The following is a 23,972-nucleotide window of genomic DNA, read 5'->3' as shown; positions in this document are numbered from 1 at the left end:
CTGTCCGGGCATGCTGGGAGTTATAGTTTTGCAACAGCTGGAGGCACCCTGGTTGGGAAACACTGCCTTAAAGGGTAGCTCCCACCATCCAATTTTTTTTTTCTTGCTAGCCCGTACGCGACACCCCCCCCCCCCCCCCCCCCCCCCGCGCGGTGATGTGCGGAAGGAGTGGCCTCCCAGCCAGTGGCCGGGGAGCCAATGCTCTCGCTCCCGCCTGTCTGATTGACAGGCAGGGAGCGAGTGCAGCCTAACTGAAAAAGGACTGATTGCCACTCCTAAATCAGTCCTTTTTCAGTAGATGGTTTTTAAATGTAAATTAAACCTTTTTAATGAACAAAAAAAATTATAAAAGTATATTAGAGATATGTTGTAGTACATAAGTACTACAACATATAAAAAAAATAAAGTTGGTGACAGTGCCCATTTAAGGAGTTAAAAAGCATTACAGTCAAGCTTGTTTCTTTGGACCTCATAAAAGCAGGCATATACAAACCAAAAACATATAGTAAATTCTGTGCATTTTTTTTGCAGTATCCCCCAATTTACTAGTGAGAAGGTAATAGTGGGTTGACATCCTTCCACCTCAGGCAGCAGACAGGCTGGGATGAGCCCAGTACAGGATACATGGCCCATGTACATAGCTTGCCCTTAATATCCTGTGCACAGCACAGACAACATAAACTTCCTCCCGGCTGTATGTACATCACACTGACTACCTGCAGGGGGAGCTCCTACTGCCTGCTCCCAGCACATAACAGAAAGTGCTTCATTCCACCGGATCTGCAGGGACGCCATAGAGAGAACAACTGAGGAAGGAGGACGAGCAGCCAGCCTGGAGGACCCCAGCCGCCGCCTGCTGTGAGTGCTGCCTTCACTACACAAATATAGTTCTATCTTATTGACTGTCTGTGCTTTGCATGTTCCATTGTGTGTTCACTACTTTTTATTACTATACCCTATGGCAGTGTTTCCCAACCAGGGTTCCCCCAGCTGTTGCAAAACTACAACTCCCAGCATGCCCGGACAGCCAAAGGCTGTCCGGGCATGCTGGGGGTTGTAGTTTTGCAACAGCTGGAGGCACCCTTATTGGGAAACACTTCCCTATGGTGACACAGGTTGTTATACTCTAAAAGATGTCATCAGTGCCATTGTTATCATTCAGTTTTTACTTATTTATGTTGTTTTTATGTTTTTCCTTTTTTTTTTTTTTTTTACATTTCATACATATTATTGTAGTTTTGCTTTTGCTTAGTAACAAAAGGAGATGGAGTATTGCATATCTGATATTATGGATTTACCCTAATGCTATAACATTACCTGGATAGTGGATAAGTATCTGACCAGCGGGGTCCCCATTGATCACAAGAACAGGGGTCCCCTCTACTGTCTTGGGACTGTGCACTGCTTCTCCATTCACTTTCTATGGGACTGCTATAAATAATGAACTGTCTCTGTCAGTCCCATAGAAAGGGGACAAGGGAACCCTATTCTTGTGATCCCAGCAGTCAGGCACTTATCACCTATCCTGTGGATAATCCCTTTAAGGCTGGGGCTACATGGCAATCTTGGCCTCAACAGAGGTCATGTGACCAAAAATCGCTGCTTTGCATCTAAAGTAGGTAAATGGTCGCACTGCAATCCATACGGGGCCACAACCATGAAAAACCATCTGGGGGTGACCCTGCCGCAGACAAAGTCTCCAGGTAACCCCAGCTTTAAATGGAATTGGTCAGCAGATTTTCATGCTGGAGCTGGAGTAACAGTCTGAATTGCTACTAAAAGTACAGAGCCGTACCTGGTAAACAATCCAGTAGATCTGTGCGGTTGCCGAGCCCCACCGTTTTGATATTAACAGCCTAACCCAGTAGTCTCCAAACTGTGACCCTCCAGATGTTACAAAACTACAACTCCCAGCATGCACGGACCGCCAATGGCTGTGAGTTGTAGTTTGCAACATCTGGAGAGCCACTGTTTGGAGACCATTGGCCATAAATTGTGTCCTGGTGAACCCCTTTTACATACAACTATTTACTGACCTTATCAGAAAGCCAAAAACAGCCAAGCTGGTTGTTTTATGGAGCTTTAATGGGAGTTTTGTACACAGCTTAGCATTGCAAGCTACACTTTTTCCATATTTTTTTTGGGGGGGGGGGGGGGGGGTAGGGGAATCATCCCAGACATTTATAGCATGTCCTGTGAATATGCCTTAAATGGGCACTGTCACCAACTTTTATTTTTTTGATATGTTGTAGTACTTACCGTATTTATCGGCGTATAACACGCACTTTTTAGGCCAAAATTTTTAGCCTAAAGTCAATGTGCGTGTTATACGCCGATACCGCCGCAGGAAAGGCAGGGGGAGAGAGGCCGTCGCTGCCCGCTTCTCTCCCTCTGCCTTTCCTGGGGTATAGAGCCCTGCTGCCAGCCCTTCTCACCCCCTGCCTCCGGCGTGCGTCCCCTTCGTCGTTGCTATGCACTGCACGGCGCGGCGCATGACGTCAGTGCGCCGCGCAGTGCATAGCAACGACGCAGGGGACGCACGCCGGAGCCGACTCAGCGCGGACCCGACTCAGGTAATTATGCCACCGGGGATGGGGGGAGACAACGGGGCAGCGGCGCCGGCAATGGGTGCCGCTGCCCCTTCTCTCCCCCTGGCTGTCGGCGCCGCTTCTCTCCCCCTGGCTATCGGCGCCGGCAATGGGGCGCCGGTACCGATAGTCAGGGGGACAGAACGGGCAGCGGCACCGATAGCCAGGGGAGAGAAGGGCCGGCAGCAGGGCTCTAGACCCCAGGAAAGGCAGGGGGAGAGAAGCGGGCAGCGATGGCCTCTCTCCCCCTGCCTTTCCTGGGGGTGTATCGGGGTATACACGCGCACACACGCACCCTCATTTTACCATGGATATTTGGGTAAAAAACTTTTTTTACCCAAATATCCTTGGTAAAATGAGGGTGCGTGTTATAGGCCGGTGCGTGGTATACCCCGATAAATACGGTATGTACTACAACATATCTCTAATATACTTTTATAATAATTTTTTTTTAAATTAAAATAGTTTAATTTACATTTGAAAACCTGCAGCCTGGCGTGACGTCACGCCTGAAAAAGCACCGATGCCCGGCCGGGCATCGGTCCTTTTTCATTCAGCCTGTGCTCGCTCCTTGCCTGTCAATCAGACAGGCAGGGAGCGAGCGCATTGGCTTCCCGGCCACTGGCTGGGAGGTCACTCCTCCTGCACATCGCCGCCTCCACCTCGTCGCTGCCGCTGTCCCTTCACGCCCGCTGGCGGACACTGCAGTTAGTGTAATGGGGGGGGGGGGGGGTGTTGTGATGGAGGGAACGGGGTATGGCGCTGGGGGGGGGGGGTAGGGAGACGGAGGGGACGGGCTAGCGCCGCATGTAACTAATAGTTTATCTACACAGGGTGCCTCCAGCTGTTTCAATACAACAACTCCCAGCATGCCCTGACGGCCAATAGATGTCAGGGCAAGCTGGGAGTTGTAGTGATGAAACAGCTGGAGGCACCCTGTGTAGATGAACTAAGGGCGGAAGTCCCCCCCCCCCCAGCAGGCATCAGTGACGTGGTGCCTGCTGGGGAAGTCTGCCTGGTAGTGAGCACACTGATTTCTGGGTACAGTCAGCGAGGGTCATGACGTCGTACACAGGCCCTCTAGTGATGTCACGCCACGCCCCCTTAAATGCAAGTCTATGGGAGGGGGCGTGGTGGTTGCCACGCCCCCTCCCATAGACTTGCATTGAGGGGGCGTGGCATAACATCACTTGGGGGCGTGTGCACGACGTCACGACCCTTGGTGACTGCACCCAGAAATCAGAACAAAATGTTCGGGACGCTGGGACCGTGGATGACCCCTATAAGGCCTAATGTGCATGTATAGATACTGCAGTGACTGTGAACTGATGAACAGGGCTTTTCGGATCCATGTTCTCTCTTTAGGTCAGGGTCCTACAGGTTGGTTCTGTAATATATATATCAGGTGTTCATGGCATAAATGTTTAAAGAGAACCTGTGGCCAACCCCCCCCCCCCCCACCAAAAAAAAAAACAAAAAAAACTAGATAGCATTATCATTCACGCTGAGAGGACACGTGGTGTAAATGTACACCCTGCGCTCAGTCTATAAAGTACACTCAGGAGGTGAGGGTGCTTCGTACCCAGTTAGCCATGAACTATGAATGTCACAATCAAAGCTGATTAAATTGTTTTAGGGCATGTTCCCACTTGGCGTATACGCAGCATATTTCACGCTGCGCAAAATCTGCAGCAACAGGGGGAAATACGCTGCGTATCCCTTGCTCACCATACACACAAGGCTTTCCGGCGGCAGCCCTACGTGTGCAGTGAGTTTTGGAGGCGGGGGCCATGTGGCGGCGTGACTGTGATGCGTGGCTCCGCCTCCAAAACGCACTGCACACATAGGGCTGCCGCCGGAAAGCCTTGTGTGTATGGTGAGCAAGGGATACGCAGGTCATTTCCTGCTGCAGATTTTGCGCAGCGTGAAATATGCTGCTTATACGCTAAGTGGGAACGTGCCCTTAAAGTGCAAAAATGCATGTCCCGTGCCTTTAGGTAAGCTGCTTGGGACCACTGTGGAAAGATTGTGGGGTCCTGAATAGGCTTCTACCCTAAAAAAGGTTTGAATCAGCCCCCTTTTCCCATTTTTTAAAATAAAATAATGTAAACAACTATAAACATATTTTGTATCGCTGTGTGTGGAGATGTCTGAACTATTAAAATATAACAAAACTGCACGATAATTGGCGTAAATGTAAAAAAAATACCAAAGTTCAGATCTGCTGATTTTTTGTTACTTCATATATCAGAAAATAAAAATTTATAAAAAACTGATCAAAAAGTCCCATCAAAACAAAAATGGTACTAATAAAAACTAAAGATCACAGCGCAGAAAACTGAGCCCTCATGCAGACCCATATATGGAAAAATAACAGGGATGATCAGCTATTGGTAGGCTATCCTGTAGATAGGCAATCTATTTTCCATGGAAGGCCCCTTTAAGGTAATGAAGGAATACCCATTTAAATGTAGTGTGTGTGTGTGTGTGTGTGTGTGTATATATATGTATATATATATATATATCTCCAAACAGAAGGCAGCACATCCAGGAGAAACCATAGTAGGTTCAGGCCGGTCTATGGAGCCCCGGTCACAGGGTGCAACAGCATATCCAAGTGTATATATATATATATATATATATATATATATATATAATACACATACATGTACAAATCTGTTTCTCTGCTGGTTTTAGTTAGGGTAAAACTAAGGAGATCAGCACTAAAACTTGAATGTTTTGCAGAGCTCAGCAACTTTACTGCAGGAAAAAACAGTGGCTGTAGTGAAGGAGATTCTGAGTCAGCAAAAATCTCCTACTCAAGCAAGTTAAAAAAAAAACAGCTTTCCGGTGGAATGATAAACCCACAGAATCTAATAGGTCAGCTTTTTAACTACTTGCTGTATGATATGATGTTCCTGAAAGTGTACTGACAGGAAAGATGCCATAATGTATGTATATTGTGAGACAGGAACAGTCATCAGCGATCACTGTATTTCCCCAAGACACCTTATAAAAGGTGTAACCAATTCTGCACTAAGAGGCTGTAAGGAATGTTCGCATTTCAGAATGTCGGCATGGAAAATCTCTGTGCTGATATTCTGCAGACTGAGGGTGCTGGCATGACATGCCGGCACTAGGACCGCATGGGAATGCTCTGTCTGATAGACGGCAATGCATTCCAAGTGGAGTCTGCAGAATGTCATGTCCATTCTTCCTGCGGACACTGGAATCGAAATTTCGCTAGAAACATTCGCCGTGTGCACAATGAAATAAATGGGACTCTGGGGCTGCTGTGGAATCTCTGTGTGAAATTCTGACCTAATCCTTAGGTGCGGCCTCAGAAGGACATTTACCTTGTATGAATAAGATCTGGTTTACATCGGCATCAAGCTCCGTTCACTGAGTCCGTTCAGATGACTGGAGTTGAGCAGTGAAAAGGATACTACAGGGTATGTACCTTTTCTCCACTGGACACCTGAAAAACGGCAGACACCAGATGAAAACCCAACTGACCCCATTTAAAGTCAATGGGACCCGTTGGTGTCCATTGTGCAACGGACCATCCGGGTCCGTTGTTTGTTGCTAGGATGGACTTTCTGTGACATAGATTCTTTGTAGTTAGCACTGAAAAGGCAAGATTTATTTTGTACTTGTTTTGTGCTTGAATTTATTTGTTTTGTTACCGAAAAATAAAGACAGGAGAAACCCTATTTTAATGTTACGTTGTGTCTCTGACTTCTATTTTGATGCTATTTGGTTCTTCAGAGCTAATCTTCCACTATAGATAATGTTCCCCCGGCATGTAAATAATGTCCTCAGTGTTTATATATGAAATATAGAACACTATTAAGCAATTTTACATTAAAAGAAAAACAGTATTACTGCATTTTTACTACATATTATATATGCATACTACATATATATTGCATACTACAATATAATCCCACAATACATAGCCAATGATGAACAGGAATAGTCCCACCCGGCACAGCGTGCAGCAAAACCAGGCCCAACAACACATACATACAATCACTCACCCACACACTTCACCCTGGAACCCCCTCCCCCATCCAGCCAGAACCACAGTGAGCACCAAGCCCTCTAGGTCTGCGATCCAGATGGAACCAGGGGATCAGTAGAAGCCTCCAAAAGTAGCCAAGGCAACCAAACCTTATCAAATTTTTGCGGAAATCCGCGACTTATGTACAGGACACGATACATGGGAGTTTACTTGTTAACCAGGGCCACCTAGTGAGAAAGAGGAGGGGTAGTATCTTTATAGGCCATAATAAGCACCTTACAGGCACAGAAAAGAAGAAACCGCACCAAAATACACCTGTATGAACCAGACACCAACCCATTAATAACCCCCAACAAACATACCTCCGGAGCATAGACAAACGGGAACTCAAGGTGGTCCTCCAGAAATCGTAACACTTCTCTCCAAAAGGAAACCACACAAGGACAGTCCCAAATGGTATGCAAAAGCGAGCCCCTCTGCGCATTACACCGGAAACAACTATTAGGAGAACCCCCAATACTAAACAAACAAACAGGCGTATAGTATAGGTGAAGTATGAGACGAAACTGGATTAGAAGATCACGGGCACTAACATCAGTAGGATAGTATGACATCACAACTTCCTTCCACTGCTTCTCCGAGAGGGCCGGAATATCCTCCACACACTGCAGGTGATCCAAGTGTGGATTACCCCACATAGGTGCCCAGGAGAAATCACTAGAAGTCGGAAAACGAGCACAGACCACTGACCTAACCAGAGCCATAGTGTTGATTGGACCTAAGAGAATCGAGGATGAAGAGAACCTGTATAATATATTTGTCAAGGACTCTTAGGACCCCATTAGTGCCCCTGCCAGAGCCGTTGCCACATTAGAGAGATCCAGGTCGATCCACCAGGCCCAGCTACACCAGCTGTGAAGCAAGAAAATAACCATACATATTCGGAGCTGCAAGAGCTTTTTTGTACTTTTAACCTTTTCCCGACCTATGACCTACCGTACCGGTAATGTCATGGACCGGGGGCGAGAGGAATATGGCGCGGGCCCGTGAGTCAGCAGCTGACATCTGTCTCCATTGTCAGTCATTTAAATAAATGGTTAAAGGGGTATTTTAGGCCAAAACTTTTTTTTATATATCAACTGGCTATGCAAAGTTAAACAGATTTGTAAATTACTTCTATTAAAAAAATCTTAATCCTTCCAATAGTTATTAGCTTCTGAAGTTGAGTTGTTGTTTTCTGTCTAACTGCTCTCTGATGACGCACATCCCTGGAGCTGTGCAGTTACTATGGGGATATTCTCCCATCATGCACAGCTCCTGGGACGTGACATCATCATTGAGCAGTTAGACAGAAAACTTCAGAAGCTAATAACTATTGGAAGGATTAAGATTTTTTAATAGAAGTAATTTACAAATCTAGAAGAAATGTGTGTGTGTGTGTAATATATATATATATATATATATATATATATATATATATATATATACACCAGTTGTCAAGAACACTGGGGATATACAGGATAGTAAGAAGAAAATAGAATATAATAAGAATAAAAATAGAAATAATGGATCTAAAAGGGTTAATTTATTGTTAATAGTATATAATATAGTATTTAGATAACCAATTACTCTGCAGGGCCCTTGCAGGAATGTATTGGTAATTGATCAATAAATGCAGATAAAAAATAAAATACCAGTATATGAAAATGCACCAATAAGTAATAGTAATGATAATGAATGTTCACTATAGTGGTTAGCAACAATTGGTATTCTCAGATAGTGACAATTACTAAGTCCCAGGATGTCCAGTAGTGTATGGAAAAATCTGATGTGGGAAATTCACAGTTCAGCAATGAATAGACTCCTATGGATCACAGTTCAGTAATGGATCACAGTTCAGTAATGGATCACAGTTCAGTAATGGATCACAGTTCAGTAATGGATCACAGTTCAGTAATGGATCACAGTTCAGTAATGGATCACAGTTCAGTGATATGTCACAATTCAGTAATGTGTAAACTCCTGTGGAATCCTATAGATCATATCAATAGCGATAGTAGCAATTGTAGTAACTATGTTGCGGTCTTGAAATACAAGTTACCGATGCACAGCCCCACTCACCCTCCTGTTCAGCGTGGTAGCGATCTCGGCAGGCAGCGCTGTTTGTAGATAGCGATCACAGCAGACCACGATGTCCTGTAAGGGGTACAGTGCCGATTCAGATCCTGACCTGGGTGAGTGGTTCTCCGGTGGGCTGTCGGTATCCTGGGCTGGCACCGGAAGGCGTCCGGCCTATGGGGAAGGTGTCCAGGAACTTTGCCGTCTGGGGCTGTGTGAGGCTGTGAATGAAGCGCTGGGAACAGCTGCGTGTCTGAATGATGCGATAGCTGTGCGCGTGTTGCAGTGGTCCCAATTCTGTGATCATCCAGCAGTTGCTAGCCACAATGTGTGGATATAGTCTCTTTAAAGTGGTATACACTTAAATGGTAAGGTGCCATACACAAGACAGACGCGTTTCAAGGCTTGCGGGCCTTTTCTTCAGTGACAATAAGGTATGTATGTCCAGTAGCAGGGTCTATATTTATATGGTCTGTAGGTAGTGATGTCATGTTAATTAAGGTGGCTACTAAGACATGGAGCCTGGCTAGTGGAGGGTCAATGTAAAATCAGGGATGGATCCAATAGAATGGGAAGAAAGGAAAAGAATTAAGAGAGAGAGATAGGATATATAATGAACACTATGTGAATGTATAAGTATATATAAATACCTGTATAGGGGAAACATTAAAGTGCAAGGTATAAAATACATGTTTATGAGAGAATAATATTGATGATAAATATAATATAAAATATATGAAATATATATATATATATATATATATATATATATATATATATGTAAAATTACAGTATATATATGATGAAAATAATATGGAAATATAATAATGAGCATAAAATGATAAGAAAATAATAGAAATATGAAGGAGTTAACAAATATATATAAAAAGAAATTGCACAAAACATATATACATATAATATATAGAAAATAGTAGAGCAGCACCTCAATAAAAATCTAGAAAAATAGTAGGGGTGCGCGTCAGTCACTGGGACCCTGGTCCTGGGTCCAAATTCACAGCATAGAACAAAAGGGATGACTGCAGCACTCCATAAGGTGAAAGAAAAAAGTGTCTTTATTCCATGAACAATGGAATGAAGACACTTTTTTTTCTTTCATCTTATGGAGTGCTGCGGTCATCTCTTTTGTTCTATGCTGTGTGTATATATATATAATATATATATATATATTAGTATGATAAAAAAACGTGTATAAAAATATAAAAAAAAATATATATATTATTTTTGGAGGAAATTGCACAGACCTGAAACAACATATATATGGGAATATATGACGTACAGGGAAGGGGGGGGGGGGGGGGAGAGGAAGGGAAATCTGGATAAGGAAAATGGGGTTCTTGATGTAGAAATCTGGACAAGGCAATTCCGATGTAGAAAGTTCTTGGGGAGGCTCGTCCCCAGGGACAGTCACTGGGTCAGTAGATGACCAGCCAGTGACGGGTCGTGGGGGCCAGCCGCACCACAAGATGGACTCAAAGGAACCCGAAGTTTTCGAGTTCTGAATTGAGTCCCCTGGGCTTGATAGTGTCGAAGTTGAAAATCTTCCTCGATTCTGCCTTGGACATTTTTCTAATGTAGTCGCCGCCACACCAGCATTTTCTGACGTTTTGGATGGCTAAAAAAGATAACTGACGGGTTCTGGTTGTGGTGTTCTACAAAGTGTGCTGACAGCGGATGTGTTTTTAAACCTTTTTTTATATTCTAGATATGTTCTGCCATACGTGTTTTAAGCTGTCTCTTCGTACGGCCTATGTATTGTTTTTGGCATGTACATTGGATCAAGTAGATGACCCCTTTGCTGTGACAGGTGAGACACTCAGATATTTTGTGGACATAATTATTGGATGTGGATGAAATGTCAGTAATTTTTTTAGGGAAATTGGTAATATTACAGGCTGAGCAGGTGCCGCATCTATAGAACCCTTTACTTTGTAACCATGTTTTACTGTAGGGGCAACTTGAATACCTAAGTTTGGGGCTTTTGTGTACACTATAGGTGGATGTAAGGGGATGTTTTGACCAATAATCTTATCCTTCAATATAAGATGCCAATTCTTTTTAATAATGGTTTCAATTTTCTTATAATCTTTATTAAAAGGTAAAATCAACTTAGGATCATCATTTTGTGGTAAAATTTTAGTTTCTTTGGGAATAAAAAAAGAGGATCTTGTTTATGGCGGCCTGGGAGGAACAATGCATCTCTCCCAGAATTGGCGCGGATCTCGTACTATGGCGGTGCTTTATCGACAATATAGTTTTTATCTGGAAAGGTCCTAAAAGCCTATTGGAGGTTTTTATCCAAGAAATAAACACCAATAATCTGAATTTAAATTTTACCCCACATATAAGCACAGGCACTTTAGAATTTTTAGACCTTTTAATTACTATAGATTCAGATAAATTGAACTGTAGTACATACCACAAACCCGTAGCCAAAAATAGTTTTATTCTTTTTAATAGTTGTCACCTACCCAGGTGGCTTTTAACCCCTTAAGGACTCAGGGTTTTTCCGTTTTTGCACTTTCGTTTTTTCCTCCTTACCTTTTAAAAATCATAACCCTTTCAATTTTCCACCTAAAAATCCATATTATGGCTTATTTTTTGCGTCGCCAATTCTACTTTGCAGTGACATTAGTAATTTTACCTAAAAATGCACGGCGAAACGGAAAAAAAATCATTGTGCGCCAAAATCGAAAAAAAAACGCCATTTTGTAACTTTTGGGGGCTTCCGTTTCTACGCAGTGCATATTTCGGTAAAAAATACACCTTATCATTATTCTGTAGGTCCATACGGTTAAAATGATACCCTAGTTATATAGGTTTGATTTTGTCGCACTTCTGGAAAAAATCATAACTACATGCAGGAAAATTTATACGTTTAAAAATGTCACCTTCTGACCCCTATAACTTTTTTATTTTTCCACGTACGGGGCGGTATGAGGACTCATTTTTTGCGCCGTGATCTGAAGTTTTTATTGGTGTGATTTTTGTTTTGATCTGACTTTTTGATCACTTTTTATTCATTTTTTAATGTTATAAAAAGTTACCAAAATACGCTTTTTTTGGACTTTGGAATTTTTTTGCGCGTACGCCATTGACCGTACGGCTTAATTAATGATATATTTTTATAGTTCAGACATTTACGCACGCGGCGATACCACATATGTTTATTTTTATTTATTTTTTTACACTGTTTTATTTTTTTTATGGGAAAAGGGGGGTGATTCAAACTTTTATTAGGGAAGGGGTTAAATGACCTTTATTAACACTTTTTTTTTACTTTTTTTTTGCAGTGTTATAGGTCCCATAGGGACCTATCACACTGCACACACTGATCTCTCATCCTGATCACAGGCGTGTATTAACACGCCTGTGATCAGCATTATCGGCACTTGACTGCTCCTGCCTGGATCTCAGGCACGGAGCAGTCATTCGTCGATCGGACACCGAGGAGGCAGGTAAGAGCCCTCCCGGTGTCCGATCAGCTGTTCGGGACGCCGCGATTTCACCGCGGCGGTCCCGAACAGCCCGACTGAGCAGCCGGGATACTTTCAGTTTCACTTTAGAAGCGGGGGTCAGCTTTGACCGCCGCTTCTAAAGGGTTAATACCGCACATCGCCGCGATCGGCGATGTGTGGTATTAGCCGCGGGTCCCGGCCGTTGATTAGCGCCGGGACCCACGCGATATGATGCGGGATCGCGGCGCGATCCCGCTTCATATCGCGGGAGCCGGCGCAGGACGTAAATATACGTCCTGCGTCGTTAAGGGGTTAAACATACCTACGGGTCAGTACCACAGACTGAAAAGAAACTGTACGTCTGAAAACAAATTTGAGTAGGAGGCTCAAGCCCTCACTGAAAAATTCTTCGAGAAAAATTACCCAAAAAGCGTTTTAGACAAATATTTTAACCAAGTCAGCATTTTAGATAGATCCTCTTTTTTTTATTCCAAAAGAAACTAAAACTTTACCACAAAATGATGATCCTAAGTTGATTTTACCTTTCAATAAAGATTATAAGAAAATTGAAACCATTATTAAAAAGAATTGGCATCTTATATTGAAGGATAAGATTATTGGTCAAAACATCCCCTTACATCCACCTATAGTGTACACAAAAGCCCCAAACTTAGGTATTCAAGTTGCCCCTACAGTAAAACATGGTTACAAAGTAAAGGGTTCTATAGATGCGGCACCTGCTCAGCCTGTAATATTACCAATTTCCCTAAAAAAATTACTGACATTTCATCCACATCCAATAATTATGTCCACAAAATATCTGAGTGTCTCACCTGTCACAGCAAAGGGGTCATCTACTTGATCCAATGTACATGCCAAAAACAATACATAGGCCGTACGAAGAGACAGCTTAAAACACGTATGGCAGAACATATCTATAATATAAAACGAGGTTTAAAAACACATCCGCTGTCAGCACACTTTGTAGAACACCACAACCAGAACCCGTCAGTTATCTTTTTTAGCCATCCAAAACGTCAGAAAATGCTGGTGTGGCGGCGACTACATTAGAAAAATGTCCAAGGCAGAATCGAGGAAGATTTTCAACTTCGACACTATCAAGCCCAGGGGACTCAATTCAGAACTCGAAATCTTCGGGTTCCTTTGAGTCCATCTTGTGGTGCGGCTCGCCCCCACGACCCGTCACTGGCTGGTTGTCTACCGACCCAGTGACTGTCCCTGGGGACGAGCCTCCCCAAGAACTTTCTACATCGGAATTGCCTTGTCCAGATTTCTACACCAAGAACCCCATTTTCCTTATCCAGATTTCCCTTCCTCTCCCCCCCCCCCCTTCCCTGTACGTCATATATTCCCATATATATGTTGTTTCAGGTCTGTGCAATTTCCTCCAAAAATAATGCTTTAAAAAATTTTTTTTTATATTTTTATACACATTTTTATATCATACTAATTATATATATATATATATATATATATATATATATATATATATATATATATATTAGTTTTGTGCAATTTCCCACAAAAATCCTTTTTATATATTTTTATATCTTTTTATATTTTTATATATATTTGTTATCTCCTTCATATTTCTATTATTTTCTTATAATTTTATGCTCATTATTATATTTCCATTTCATTTTCATCTATCATATATACACTGTAATTTTACATATATATTTCATATATTTATCATCAATATTATTCTGTCATAAACATGTATTTTATACCTTGCACTTTAATGTTTCCCCTATACAGGTATTTATATATACTTATACATTCACATAGTGTTCATTATATATCCTATCTCTCTCTCTTAATTCTTTTCCTTTCTTCCCATTCTATTGGATCCATCCCTGATTTTACATTGACCCTCCACTAGCCAGGCTCCATGTCTTAGTAGCCACCTTAATTAACATGACATCACTACCTACAGACCATATAAATATAGACCCTGCTACTGGACATACATACCTCATTGTCACTGAAGAAAAGGCCCGCAGGCCTTGAAACGCGTCTGTCTTGTGTATGGCACCTTACCATTTAAGTGTATACCACTTTAAAGAGACTATATCCACACATTGTGGCTAGCAACTGCTGGATGATCACAGAATTGGGACCACTGCAACACGCGCACAGCTATCGCATCATTCAGACACGCAGCTGTTCCCAGCGCTTCATTCACAGCCTCACACAGCCCCGGACGGCAGAGTTCCTGAACACCTTCCCCATAGGCCGGACACCTTCCCGTGCCAGCCCAGGATACCGACAGCCCACCGGAGAACCACTCACCCAGGTCAGGATCTGAATCGGCACTGTACCCCTTACAGGACATCGCGGTCTGCTGTGATCGCTATCTACAAACAGCGCTGCCTGCCGAGATTGCTACCACGCTGAACAGGAGGGTGAGTGGGGCTGTGCATCGGTAACTTGTATTTCAAGACCGCAACATAGTTACTACAATTACTGCTGCTATCGCTATTGATATGATCTATAGGATTCCACAGGAGTTTACACATTACTGAACTGTGATCCATTACTGAACTGTGATCCATTACTGAACTGTGATCCATTACTGAACTGTGATCCATTACTGAACTGTGATCCATTACTGAACTGTGATCCATTACTGAACTGTGATCCATTACTGAACTGTGATCCATAGGAGTCTATTCATTGCTGAACTGTGAATTTCCCACATCGGATTTTTCCATACACTACTGGACATCCTGGGACTTAGTAATTGTCACTATCTGAGAATACCAATTGTTGCTAACCACTATAGTGAACATTCATTATCATTACTATTACTTATTGGTGCATTTTCATATATTTTTTAATTTTTTATCTGCATTTATTGATCAATTACCAATACATTCCTGCAAGGGCCCTGCAGAGTGATTGGTTATCTATATACTATATTATATACTATTAACAATAAATTAACCCTTTTAGATCCATTGTTTCTATTTTTATTCTTATTATATTCTATTTTCATCTTACTATCCTGTACATCCCCAGGGTTCTTGAGGAGTGTGTGTGTGTGTGTGTGTGTATATGTATATATATATATATACATACATACATACATACATACATACATACATACATACATACACACACACACATTTGATTGGGTGAGGGCATCACCTTTTAACCTCGAACACTCGCTCCTCTTGTATCTTTAAGTGAGCTACACATCCTATTATTTATAATTTACAAATCTGTTTACCTTTCCGGAGCCAGTTGATATATATAAAAAAAGTTTTGCCTGGAATACCCCTTTAAACATTAAATGGTTTAACCAATAAATGCCGGTAATTAGAGATAAGCGAAGTTACGGCAATGCGATTCGTGACGAACTTGTTGGCTCGGCGGTTGCTGACTTTAGCCTGCATAAATTAATTCAGCTTTCAGGTCCTCCGGTGGGCTGTAAAAAAGGTGGATACAGTCCTAGGAGACTCTCCTAGGACTGTATCCACCTGTTCCAGCCCACCGGAGCACCTGAAAGCTGAATTAATTTATGCAGGCTAAAGTCAGCAAATGCCGAGCCGAAAAGTTCATGAAGAATCGAATTACTGTAACTTTACTCTACCGGTAATCCCTGGGGTCTAGGGGACCCATCGGCAGCTCCGTGAAGTGAAACATTATTTATTTTTTAAATACCCCTCCCCCCCCCAATAAAAATTCAAATTGCCCCTCTTTTCCCATTATTTTTCAGATTATTTTGTGTGTTATTGTCTGGACTATTAAATCACGATGTTCCAGATGCTGCACGGTGAACAATTTAAATGCTAAAAAAATGCCAAACGCCAAAATTACTGATTTTTGGTCACATCACATCTCAGAAAAAAACGTAATAAAACGTTATCAAAAAGTCATATGTATGCAAAAGTCCGAAAAGCCGATAATGCCCCGCCCCCCGCACCACCCCGCGACCGCCGCACCGCGACCGCCCCCCTGACCCACCGTGTCGCACCCCCCACCGTAGCGCTGGGCGGTACACCGGTATGGATTTTTGTCCATACCGCTTTACCGGTCGGGCCCCTTCCCCACCCTCCGAGTCAATAAAAAAAATAAAAAATATAAACTTACCCGTAATGGGGGCCATCCATCCTTCCTGTAGTGTCCGGCGCCATTCCGGGTGGAGGGTGCACCGGTCCGGGCTGTCCTTCTCCGGGGGTCCTCTTCTCCACTCCGGGCAGGCTCCGGCCTAGTACGCTGCATAGACGCCGTGATGTCAGGTGCGTCACTGCTCACGGGCGTCACTGCGCAGCTACGTCTATGCAGCGTACTAGGCCGGAGCCTTCCCGGAGTAGAGAAGATGACCCCCGGAGAAGAAGGACAGCCCGGACCGGTACACCCTCCACCCGGAATGCCGCCGGACACTACAGGAAGGAAGGAAGGAAGGATGGCCCGGACCACCCTGACAGGTAGGGGGAGAGAAGCGGGTGGCGGCGGCGGCCTATGGCACCGCAAAAGCCACTGCAGTGCATTGATTTTAAAGCGCCCGCTTTAAATCAATGCTCTGCAGCAGTGTCGAGGGGGGATAAATAGCCGATAACTTATACCGGAATATCGGTATAAGTTATCGGCTATCGGACCTAACCTCCACCGATTATCGGTATCGGCCCTAAAAAAACGATATCGGTCGATCCCTAATAAATATATATATATATATCTTTTTTTTAACATTAAAACAAAACAAAAATTATCCAAGTTTTGTATCATTGGAATCGTAGAATAAAAATAGCATGTAAGATTTACTGTATTGTGAACTCTGAAGAAGAACTCCAATATTTTTTTTCAATTTTGCCTTTCTGGCTCTGTAATACATTATATCATAAAATAAATGGCACCATTGAAAAGTACAACTTTTCCCAGTGTCCAGTGGTCATTGACATGTCATGGACACCATGAGTGATTGACAGGGCTGCAGGCAGGACCAGGGCCCTCTGTGATTCAAAACAGAGTGCGGGAGGAGCCATCACAGTGAGGAGACAAGAGGGACACACCCCATGCCTCTGCATGGACAAAAACCTCACTGATCAAATGATGGCAATTAAAGAAAGGTAATTCAGAGAGAATTCTTTTTTTCTTTTTTTTTGGGGTGGGTGGGGGGGGTACACTTTTTAAGGTATATGCGCCTGATGCCACATTATGTATGTGTTAAAGGGGTGCTCTGTCCATAGACATCTTATCCCCTATCCGAAAGATAGAGGATAAGATGTCTGATTGTGGGAGTCCTGCCACTGGGACCCCCCCCCCCCCCCCGCCCCGGGTGCTGCTCCAGTCTTGGAAATGCTGTGTCCTGGACTGGAGACATGACGTCTTTCCACGCCCCCTTGGGATGTCACGCCTCCTCCATTTATGTCTATGGGAGGGGGCGTGAGTCCCAGCGGCGGATAGGGAATAAGATGTCTAGGGGCAGAATACCCCTTTAAATGTACATGTAGTACCTGTCAGGGGTGGATTGTCTTCCTTTTTTGGATTTCCATGCCTCCAGAGGTTTAGCATTGTGTCCTATCGATGACTGTTGTCTTGAGCCTTTCTCGGCTTCCTGTGCAGCTCGAGACAACAGCTAATCACATGGGGCTTTATCTTCGCAAAGTCTATAGATAGCTTTAAATTCAGCTACATCGGGACGTACAGATGGGCCGCACATGTCATGAGGTGGCTGGCTTGTCTGGCCAGACAAAAAGCAGCCAAGCCCTCCTTTGATCAGCTGTTGTCTGGAGCCACACTAGAAGATGGTAAAGGCTCGAGACAACAGTAATCCATATGGCGCAAGTTTGCTGAACCTCTGGAGGTATGAAAATCCTAAAAGTGGACCACCTGAAAGGTAATACATGTACATATAACACATAACTTGGCATCAGTGCCACAAAAAACCTGGAATACAACTTTAAAGAAAAAAAAAATTGCCCTGTTTTGGAGATCCAATTTGCGTCAGTAAATAAACACTCCCACAAAAACTTTTATCCTCTGACCCATTACTAAATTACATAATATAAATAGATGTGCTGTTATTTTGTTGACCAGTGCCTTTACTGCATAGACATTTGCTCCATTCTGCATCCTGTCTGTACCATGTGATCTGCAAAGAGACTATCTATGCCTATGAGCAGCACATCAGCATGTAAAACAAATGTTTGGCAAATTTCTTGTACATTTATATGATCTGTTGTTGAAAACAGATTTGACACATGGAATTTTAAATTGTTCAGATGTGTCACCATAACTTTACTAGCATCAGTGTCTGTCGCACAAACAAATCCTGCCAGGCTAGATATGTAGCTCCTCTTTGTGCTTTTGTCATTTATTTATTTTTTCTTATTTTTTTAGATAAAGATGAAACTCATCATTTTGGATAACTATGACCAAGCTAGTGAGTGGGCTGCGAAATACATTAGAAATCGCATCATACACTTCAACCCAGGTCCTGAGAAGTATTTTACGTTAGGCCTTCCTACAGGTAAGGTACAGTTATTTGGATGTTCCTGAGATTTAACAAATGTTTTACTGAGGAGACTGAGACTTCAGGGCCTTGGAATGGTTCACAATGAGCTGCCATCTGGTTTGGACAGCCCCTATCCATACGCCCATTTAGGGTATATGAGTAATGTAATAGATGGGACTTCTTCACCTGGATTTCTGATCTATTCCCAGAACAGAAAGCTGTCCACATATCACACATGCAATAATGGGGATTTAAAGGGTTACTCTTCCCTAAACATCTTATCCCCTATCCAAAGGATAGGGGATAAGATGTCTGATCACGGGGGTCCCGCTGCTGGGGACCCCCGCAATCTCTCCTGCAGCCCCCCGAGTCATCACTGCTGCCTTGCCCCCTCCCATAGACTTGCATTAAGGGGGCGGAGTGTGACGTCATGAGGGGGCGGAGCTGTGACATCACAATACTCTGGCCCCCGCGTCGGGAGTCGTCACGGAGCAAACTTTGCTCCGTGCAGTGATGACTCGGGGGGGGGGGGGGGGGGGGCTGCAGAAGAGATTGCGGGGGTCCCAAGCAGCGTGACCCCCGTTATCAGACATCTTTTCGTAGGAGATAAGATGTCTCATGTGCGTTGGAGTCATGCGCCAGAAAATCACAATAAAACCCATAGGCCCTACAATTTGCATTAAGGTTTGAGAAGGGGGGGGTGTCCCCGGTTAGGTTTACAAAGCCAAAGCCATAAGATTTTTTAAATTTTAACTGTGCAGAATGTGTCTGTTTCTAGCGGTTTAGAATCCACATGGGATTCCGTGTTGGAAATGATTACAAAATGTAGGGAAATTGACCATTATATTTTTTAATAGTTATTTTCACTATTTCAGCAGTTTTGGTTATTTTTAAACATGAATGTTTACTGCTAACTTTTTTTTCCCTTCTTAATTACTTTTTAAGGATTTTTTTTATTTTTTATCTCTACGAGGGGGAGGAATTTTTGACAAATTTTATTTACCGGTATAAATTTTTTTGCATTTTAGATTCATCATTCCCCTTAAATCGGATTACTGGCATAATACATTGCAGTAGTAGTAGTGTGGTGTATTTGTGCCTGTCAGCATAAGAGTATGTTAACGTTGCAGAATTTCCAAGTCGAAGATTACAGTGCAAGCAGCAACTTAACATTGTTTTCAATTAGATTTCTGCTGTTCCATTTACGACGTTCCGTCATGGAAATTTTGAGCATGTTCATTCTTTTGTAGATACACTGCGAAGAATACATTGCAGTCTATGCGAACTGGCAATGTCCACGCAGTCCTAGTGCCTTCCGGTCTCATAACCAGAAATTACAAACATACCTCCTCAATAATAATATAATTTTGCTTTTCTCTTTGGGAAAATCTTAAGGCTAAATGGCTGTGTTGTGAGATTACCATAACGCTGTGGCTATCTTTGTGAAATGGCTTTTTCCTGTTTGAAATCCCATAATACCTTGTTTGTAAATGTGAGGTCACTTTTCTCCCTCCCACACATCAATCACCGCATCCATTTAATTACAAGTGTGTTGCCTTCCATGCTTTCCATGTTTCTATGCTTTACTGGGAACAGTAGACCAGTGTTTTTTTAACCGTGGTGCCTTCAGCTGTTGCATAACTACAATTCACTGCAGAATGATTTCCCCCACCCCCCCACCCCACACCCACCAGTCACTCCACCCATTGAAGCTGACAGGCTCCCTGTCATCACCTGACTAGTCATGTAATGTGTCAGGCTGCACTGCAACCTGGTAAAACCTGAGACAACAGTCATTTTCTTTGCTGTTAAAAATAAACATTGTGGCAAAAATCACAGAAGAATTGTGAGACTGCCATCACACACAGGTACATACACTATATTATGAACTACACTAACTTTACAGCCCCTGTAGCATATTCTAATTTAAAAAAAACTGGAATACCCCTTTAAGTAGTGCTGATGCTGTATGTGTGCTTAAATACTGTTTTTTATCCTTTTTTCCATCCTAATTTTCTTGCTCACTCTGCATGCAGTTCACTGAAGTGGAGGGGGTGTTTCCTTTTCTTGCCCTCACATCTCATGTAGAACCTTCCTCCCTCACTCCTCACAGTTGATAACTGGCTGTTCTGTGCACTGAGGCTTTGTAACTTGCCCCCGGATCACACAGCAGGCTGGCTGACCAGATGAGAACATACACAGAGCCCTGCTTTTCCTTCCCACACTTCCGGTATTCTTGTTTTGGTAAAGAGACACACAGGCAATAGCTGCAGGGACAGGACAGTATTTTGGACAGTGGAGAGAGCCCTGGTGGTTAAAAAGTATAGAGCATTTTTTTCTCCCAAAAATATACCAATTATTTTGTATAATACAAATTAATTCTATATTATTATCTACATTTATATGAAAAGTTCTGATTTAAGCCTAATAAATATTCTATGATTTCCATTCTATCACTTTCATCTATTAAAATATTACAGGAAGCACACCACTGGGATGCTACAAAAAACTTATTGAATACCATAAAAATGGAGATCTCTCCTTCAAGTATGTGAAAACCTTCAACATGGATGAGTATGTGGGTGAGTGTTAAATACACCTATCGTGACCTCTCAATTATCTTTCTATGGTTCTTTTAAATTTTTAGAACATTTATTATCTTTTTAATAGAAAGTGTATATGAATTTGTAAAATCTTCTATTGACTCCCAAACCTAGGTTCACACTGTTTGTTTACTGTATACTGAGAGAGATAAAAACGTATGTTGAGAGGCCGAAAACAAATTCTGCTTTATGCCATATCCATTTCCCATTTGCTTAGATTTATATATATATATATATATATATATATATATATATATATATACACACATATATATATATATATATATATATATGTGTTGCAACATGTGTGTTTTGTTTTTTTGCTGTCTATTATGCCTTCTGTACAGCAAAAATGTAGTGAAATAGAGATCAGTGGTATAGGGACACAAATGCAGTGTGAACCTACCTTATCTTTTCAGTGGAAAACTGTGGTGTTTGGAGCTTCTGGTAAGTACACACAGTATAATGCCCATGTCTTTCTATGACTTAAAACGGGGTCAGTACTTTCCTCGGGGAGAGGACACCTCTTCAGGTGTAACGGAGATTCAAGTTAGGCCATATAGCACTCCGCGGGCTTCTGGGTAAAAAAATATTTAAATTAGCTCACCACACCACCTTCACAGGTAGTGTGTCCTGCAAAACAGCTCAGGCTCCATTTAAGAAGTCTCAGAACTGATTGGGATTTATGCCAAGCCAGAACTCTCTCCAGAAGGAAAGAGGACCCATCTGCAGACAGCTTTTTTTTTTTTTTTTAATTATTGAAAGCCGAGGTACGTGCTCTCAAATCACCCAAGTGCAAGTAAAAAGTGCAAGTGCTTTGGCAGGGTACCTACCGTTATCGGCTCTGCGGGCAGATACCTTGGCTAACGCCAAGGGGGATGCCGGGGGCATTTGTGGTCCCCTAGTAGCTTCGGCGAAAAGGGACATCGAACCTGGAACCTCGCAGGTACCTTTTGGTCCGGAGGCGAAGGGTAAGGTTTGTTGGGGGGCCTCTCTCCTATCGGAGAAGGGCTTGCGATAGACCGCATCCTTTGTGCACGTTTTTTTAGTGTAACACGTTTGCACTTTTTCTTGCACTTTGGGTGAATCGAGAGCACGTTCCTCGGCTAAAATATAAAACAAGTAAAAAGTGCAAGTGTTCACACAAAAAACCGTGCACAAGGATGCGGTCTATCGCAAGCCCTTCTCCGAAAGGAGAGAGGCCCCCCAACAAACCAAACCCTTCACCTCCGGGCCAAAAGGCACCTGCAAGGTTCCAGGTACGATGTCCCCTTTCGCCAAAGCTACTCAGGGACCGAAAGTGTTCCCGGCAAACAACTAGGCGTTAACCAGTTTGTCACCAAGGAACCAGTAAAACCGGTTTGGCATCCTGCCGAAACAGGATGCCACGGGGTATAGCAGGGAGGTGAGGAACCTAATGGCCACACACACCTCCCCTAGACCGGCAGGAGGGACACCCAGAAGGGCTACCGCACCCTACCAAATCCTAGTGAACAAACGAACACAAAAAGTGGACACAGTGACAAAAAAATAAATAAATAAGTGGATGTGCGCAGTGTGTAATACTGCCCGGACATCCGACCGGATCTATAAAAATTCCCCGATCCCAGCCGGAAGGCCGGGATACTAAGGGTGAGTGCCCAGAAGAGTGAGAGAAAAAGTGCGTGCTATGTGCTTTCATTCAAGTGGGGTTGCCAATCCCAAGTGAATTCCGGCACCCTGGGGTGACCAATCCCAGGGCACTTGTGCACCTCGGCCTTCACTCTACCCGGACCTTAAGGCCAGATCCAGCAGGGAACAGGTCTCATCGGGGATGACTGCTGTGCTATACAGCAATCCCTGGTACACCCGTCCTACTGTGTGGTTCCCCATCCTGCCTTGGTGGTCTTCCACACCGCCAACTAACAGGAAAGGTACTACACTTGATCTTAGCCAAAAGGCCGAGAAGCGATCTGCAGACAGCTGTTTCTGGGTGTTTGCCCCTCGTCAGTACAGAGCAGGGTGATCTGGCTTGGCTGAGGTGAGAGGCCTGTGGCTTTAAACGGGGTCAATACTTTCCTCGGGAAGAGGACACCTCTTCAGGTGTAACGGAGATTCAAGTTAGGCCATATAGCACTCCGCGGGCTTCTGGGTAAAAAAAGATTTAAATAAGCTCACCACACCACCATCACAGGTAGTGTGTCCTGCAAAACAGCTCAGGCTCCATTTAAGAAGTCTCAGAACTGATTGGGATTTATGCCAAGCCAGAACTCTCTCCAGAAGGAAAGAGGACCCATCTGCAGACAGCTGTCTGCAGATGGGTCCTCTTTCCTTCTGGAGAGAGTTCTGGCTTGGCATAAATCCCAATCAGTTCTGAGACTTCTTAAATGGAGCCTGAGCTGTTTTGCAGGACACACTACCTGTGAAGGTGGTGTGGTGAGCGGATTTAAATATTTTTTGACTTAAAAGGAAGACAAACATTTGGCTTACACTTCATTTACACAAACAAAGAACTGGCTCATGTAGCATCTATATACGCGTGTATAAATTTATCTATCAAAGGTTATAAAATGAAACTTTAAAACCATATTAAAATATATAATCTGATGATGCGTTCACTAGAAGAATAAAACCGTTTGCCCCACTATCAATAATCATGTTAATTGTACATATGGTTATAAGTTTGCAATGTGTTTGCCATTT

At 43.1% G+C, this 23,972-nt stretch overlaps 1 protein-coding gene and 1 pseudogene across 1 annotated transcript in view; one reads left to right on the top strand and one right to left on the bottom strand.

Annotated features, from left to right (window-relative positions):
• The first annotated feature begins 664 nt into the window (after window positions 1-664).
• The window catches only part of GNPDA1 (glucosamine-6-phosphate deaminase 1), a 41,467-nt gene continuing 18,159 nt past the window's right edge, over window positions 665-23,972 (top strand). The window contains exons 1-3 of the mRNA XM_056574928.1: window positions 665-858; window positions 18,573-18,702; window positions 21,168-21,269. Of these exons, the coding sequence (XP_056430903.1) occupies window positions 18,579-18,702; window positions 21,168-21,269 (226 nt within the window). The 5' untranslated portion in view covers window positions 665-858; window positions 18,573-18,578. The remainder of the gene's footprint in view (window positions 859-18,572; window positions 18,703-21,167; window positions 21,270-23,972) is intronic.
• On the bottom strand, window positions 23,087-23,242 carry LOC130267980 (U2 spliceosomal RNA; annotated as a pseudogene).

The sequence above is a fragment of the Hyla sarda genome, chromosome 4, assembly GCF_029499605.1.
Source record: "Hyla sarda isolate aHylSar1 chromosome 4, aHylSar1.hap1, whole genome shotgun sequence".
NCBI lineage: Eukaryota > Metazoa > Chordata > Amphibia > Anura > Hylidae > Hyla > Hyla sarda.
Note: the sequence above shows the minus strand (reverse complement) of the source record. Positions and strands in the feature narration are given on the sequence as shown.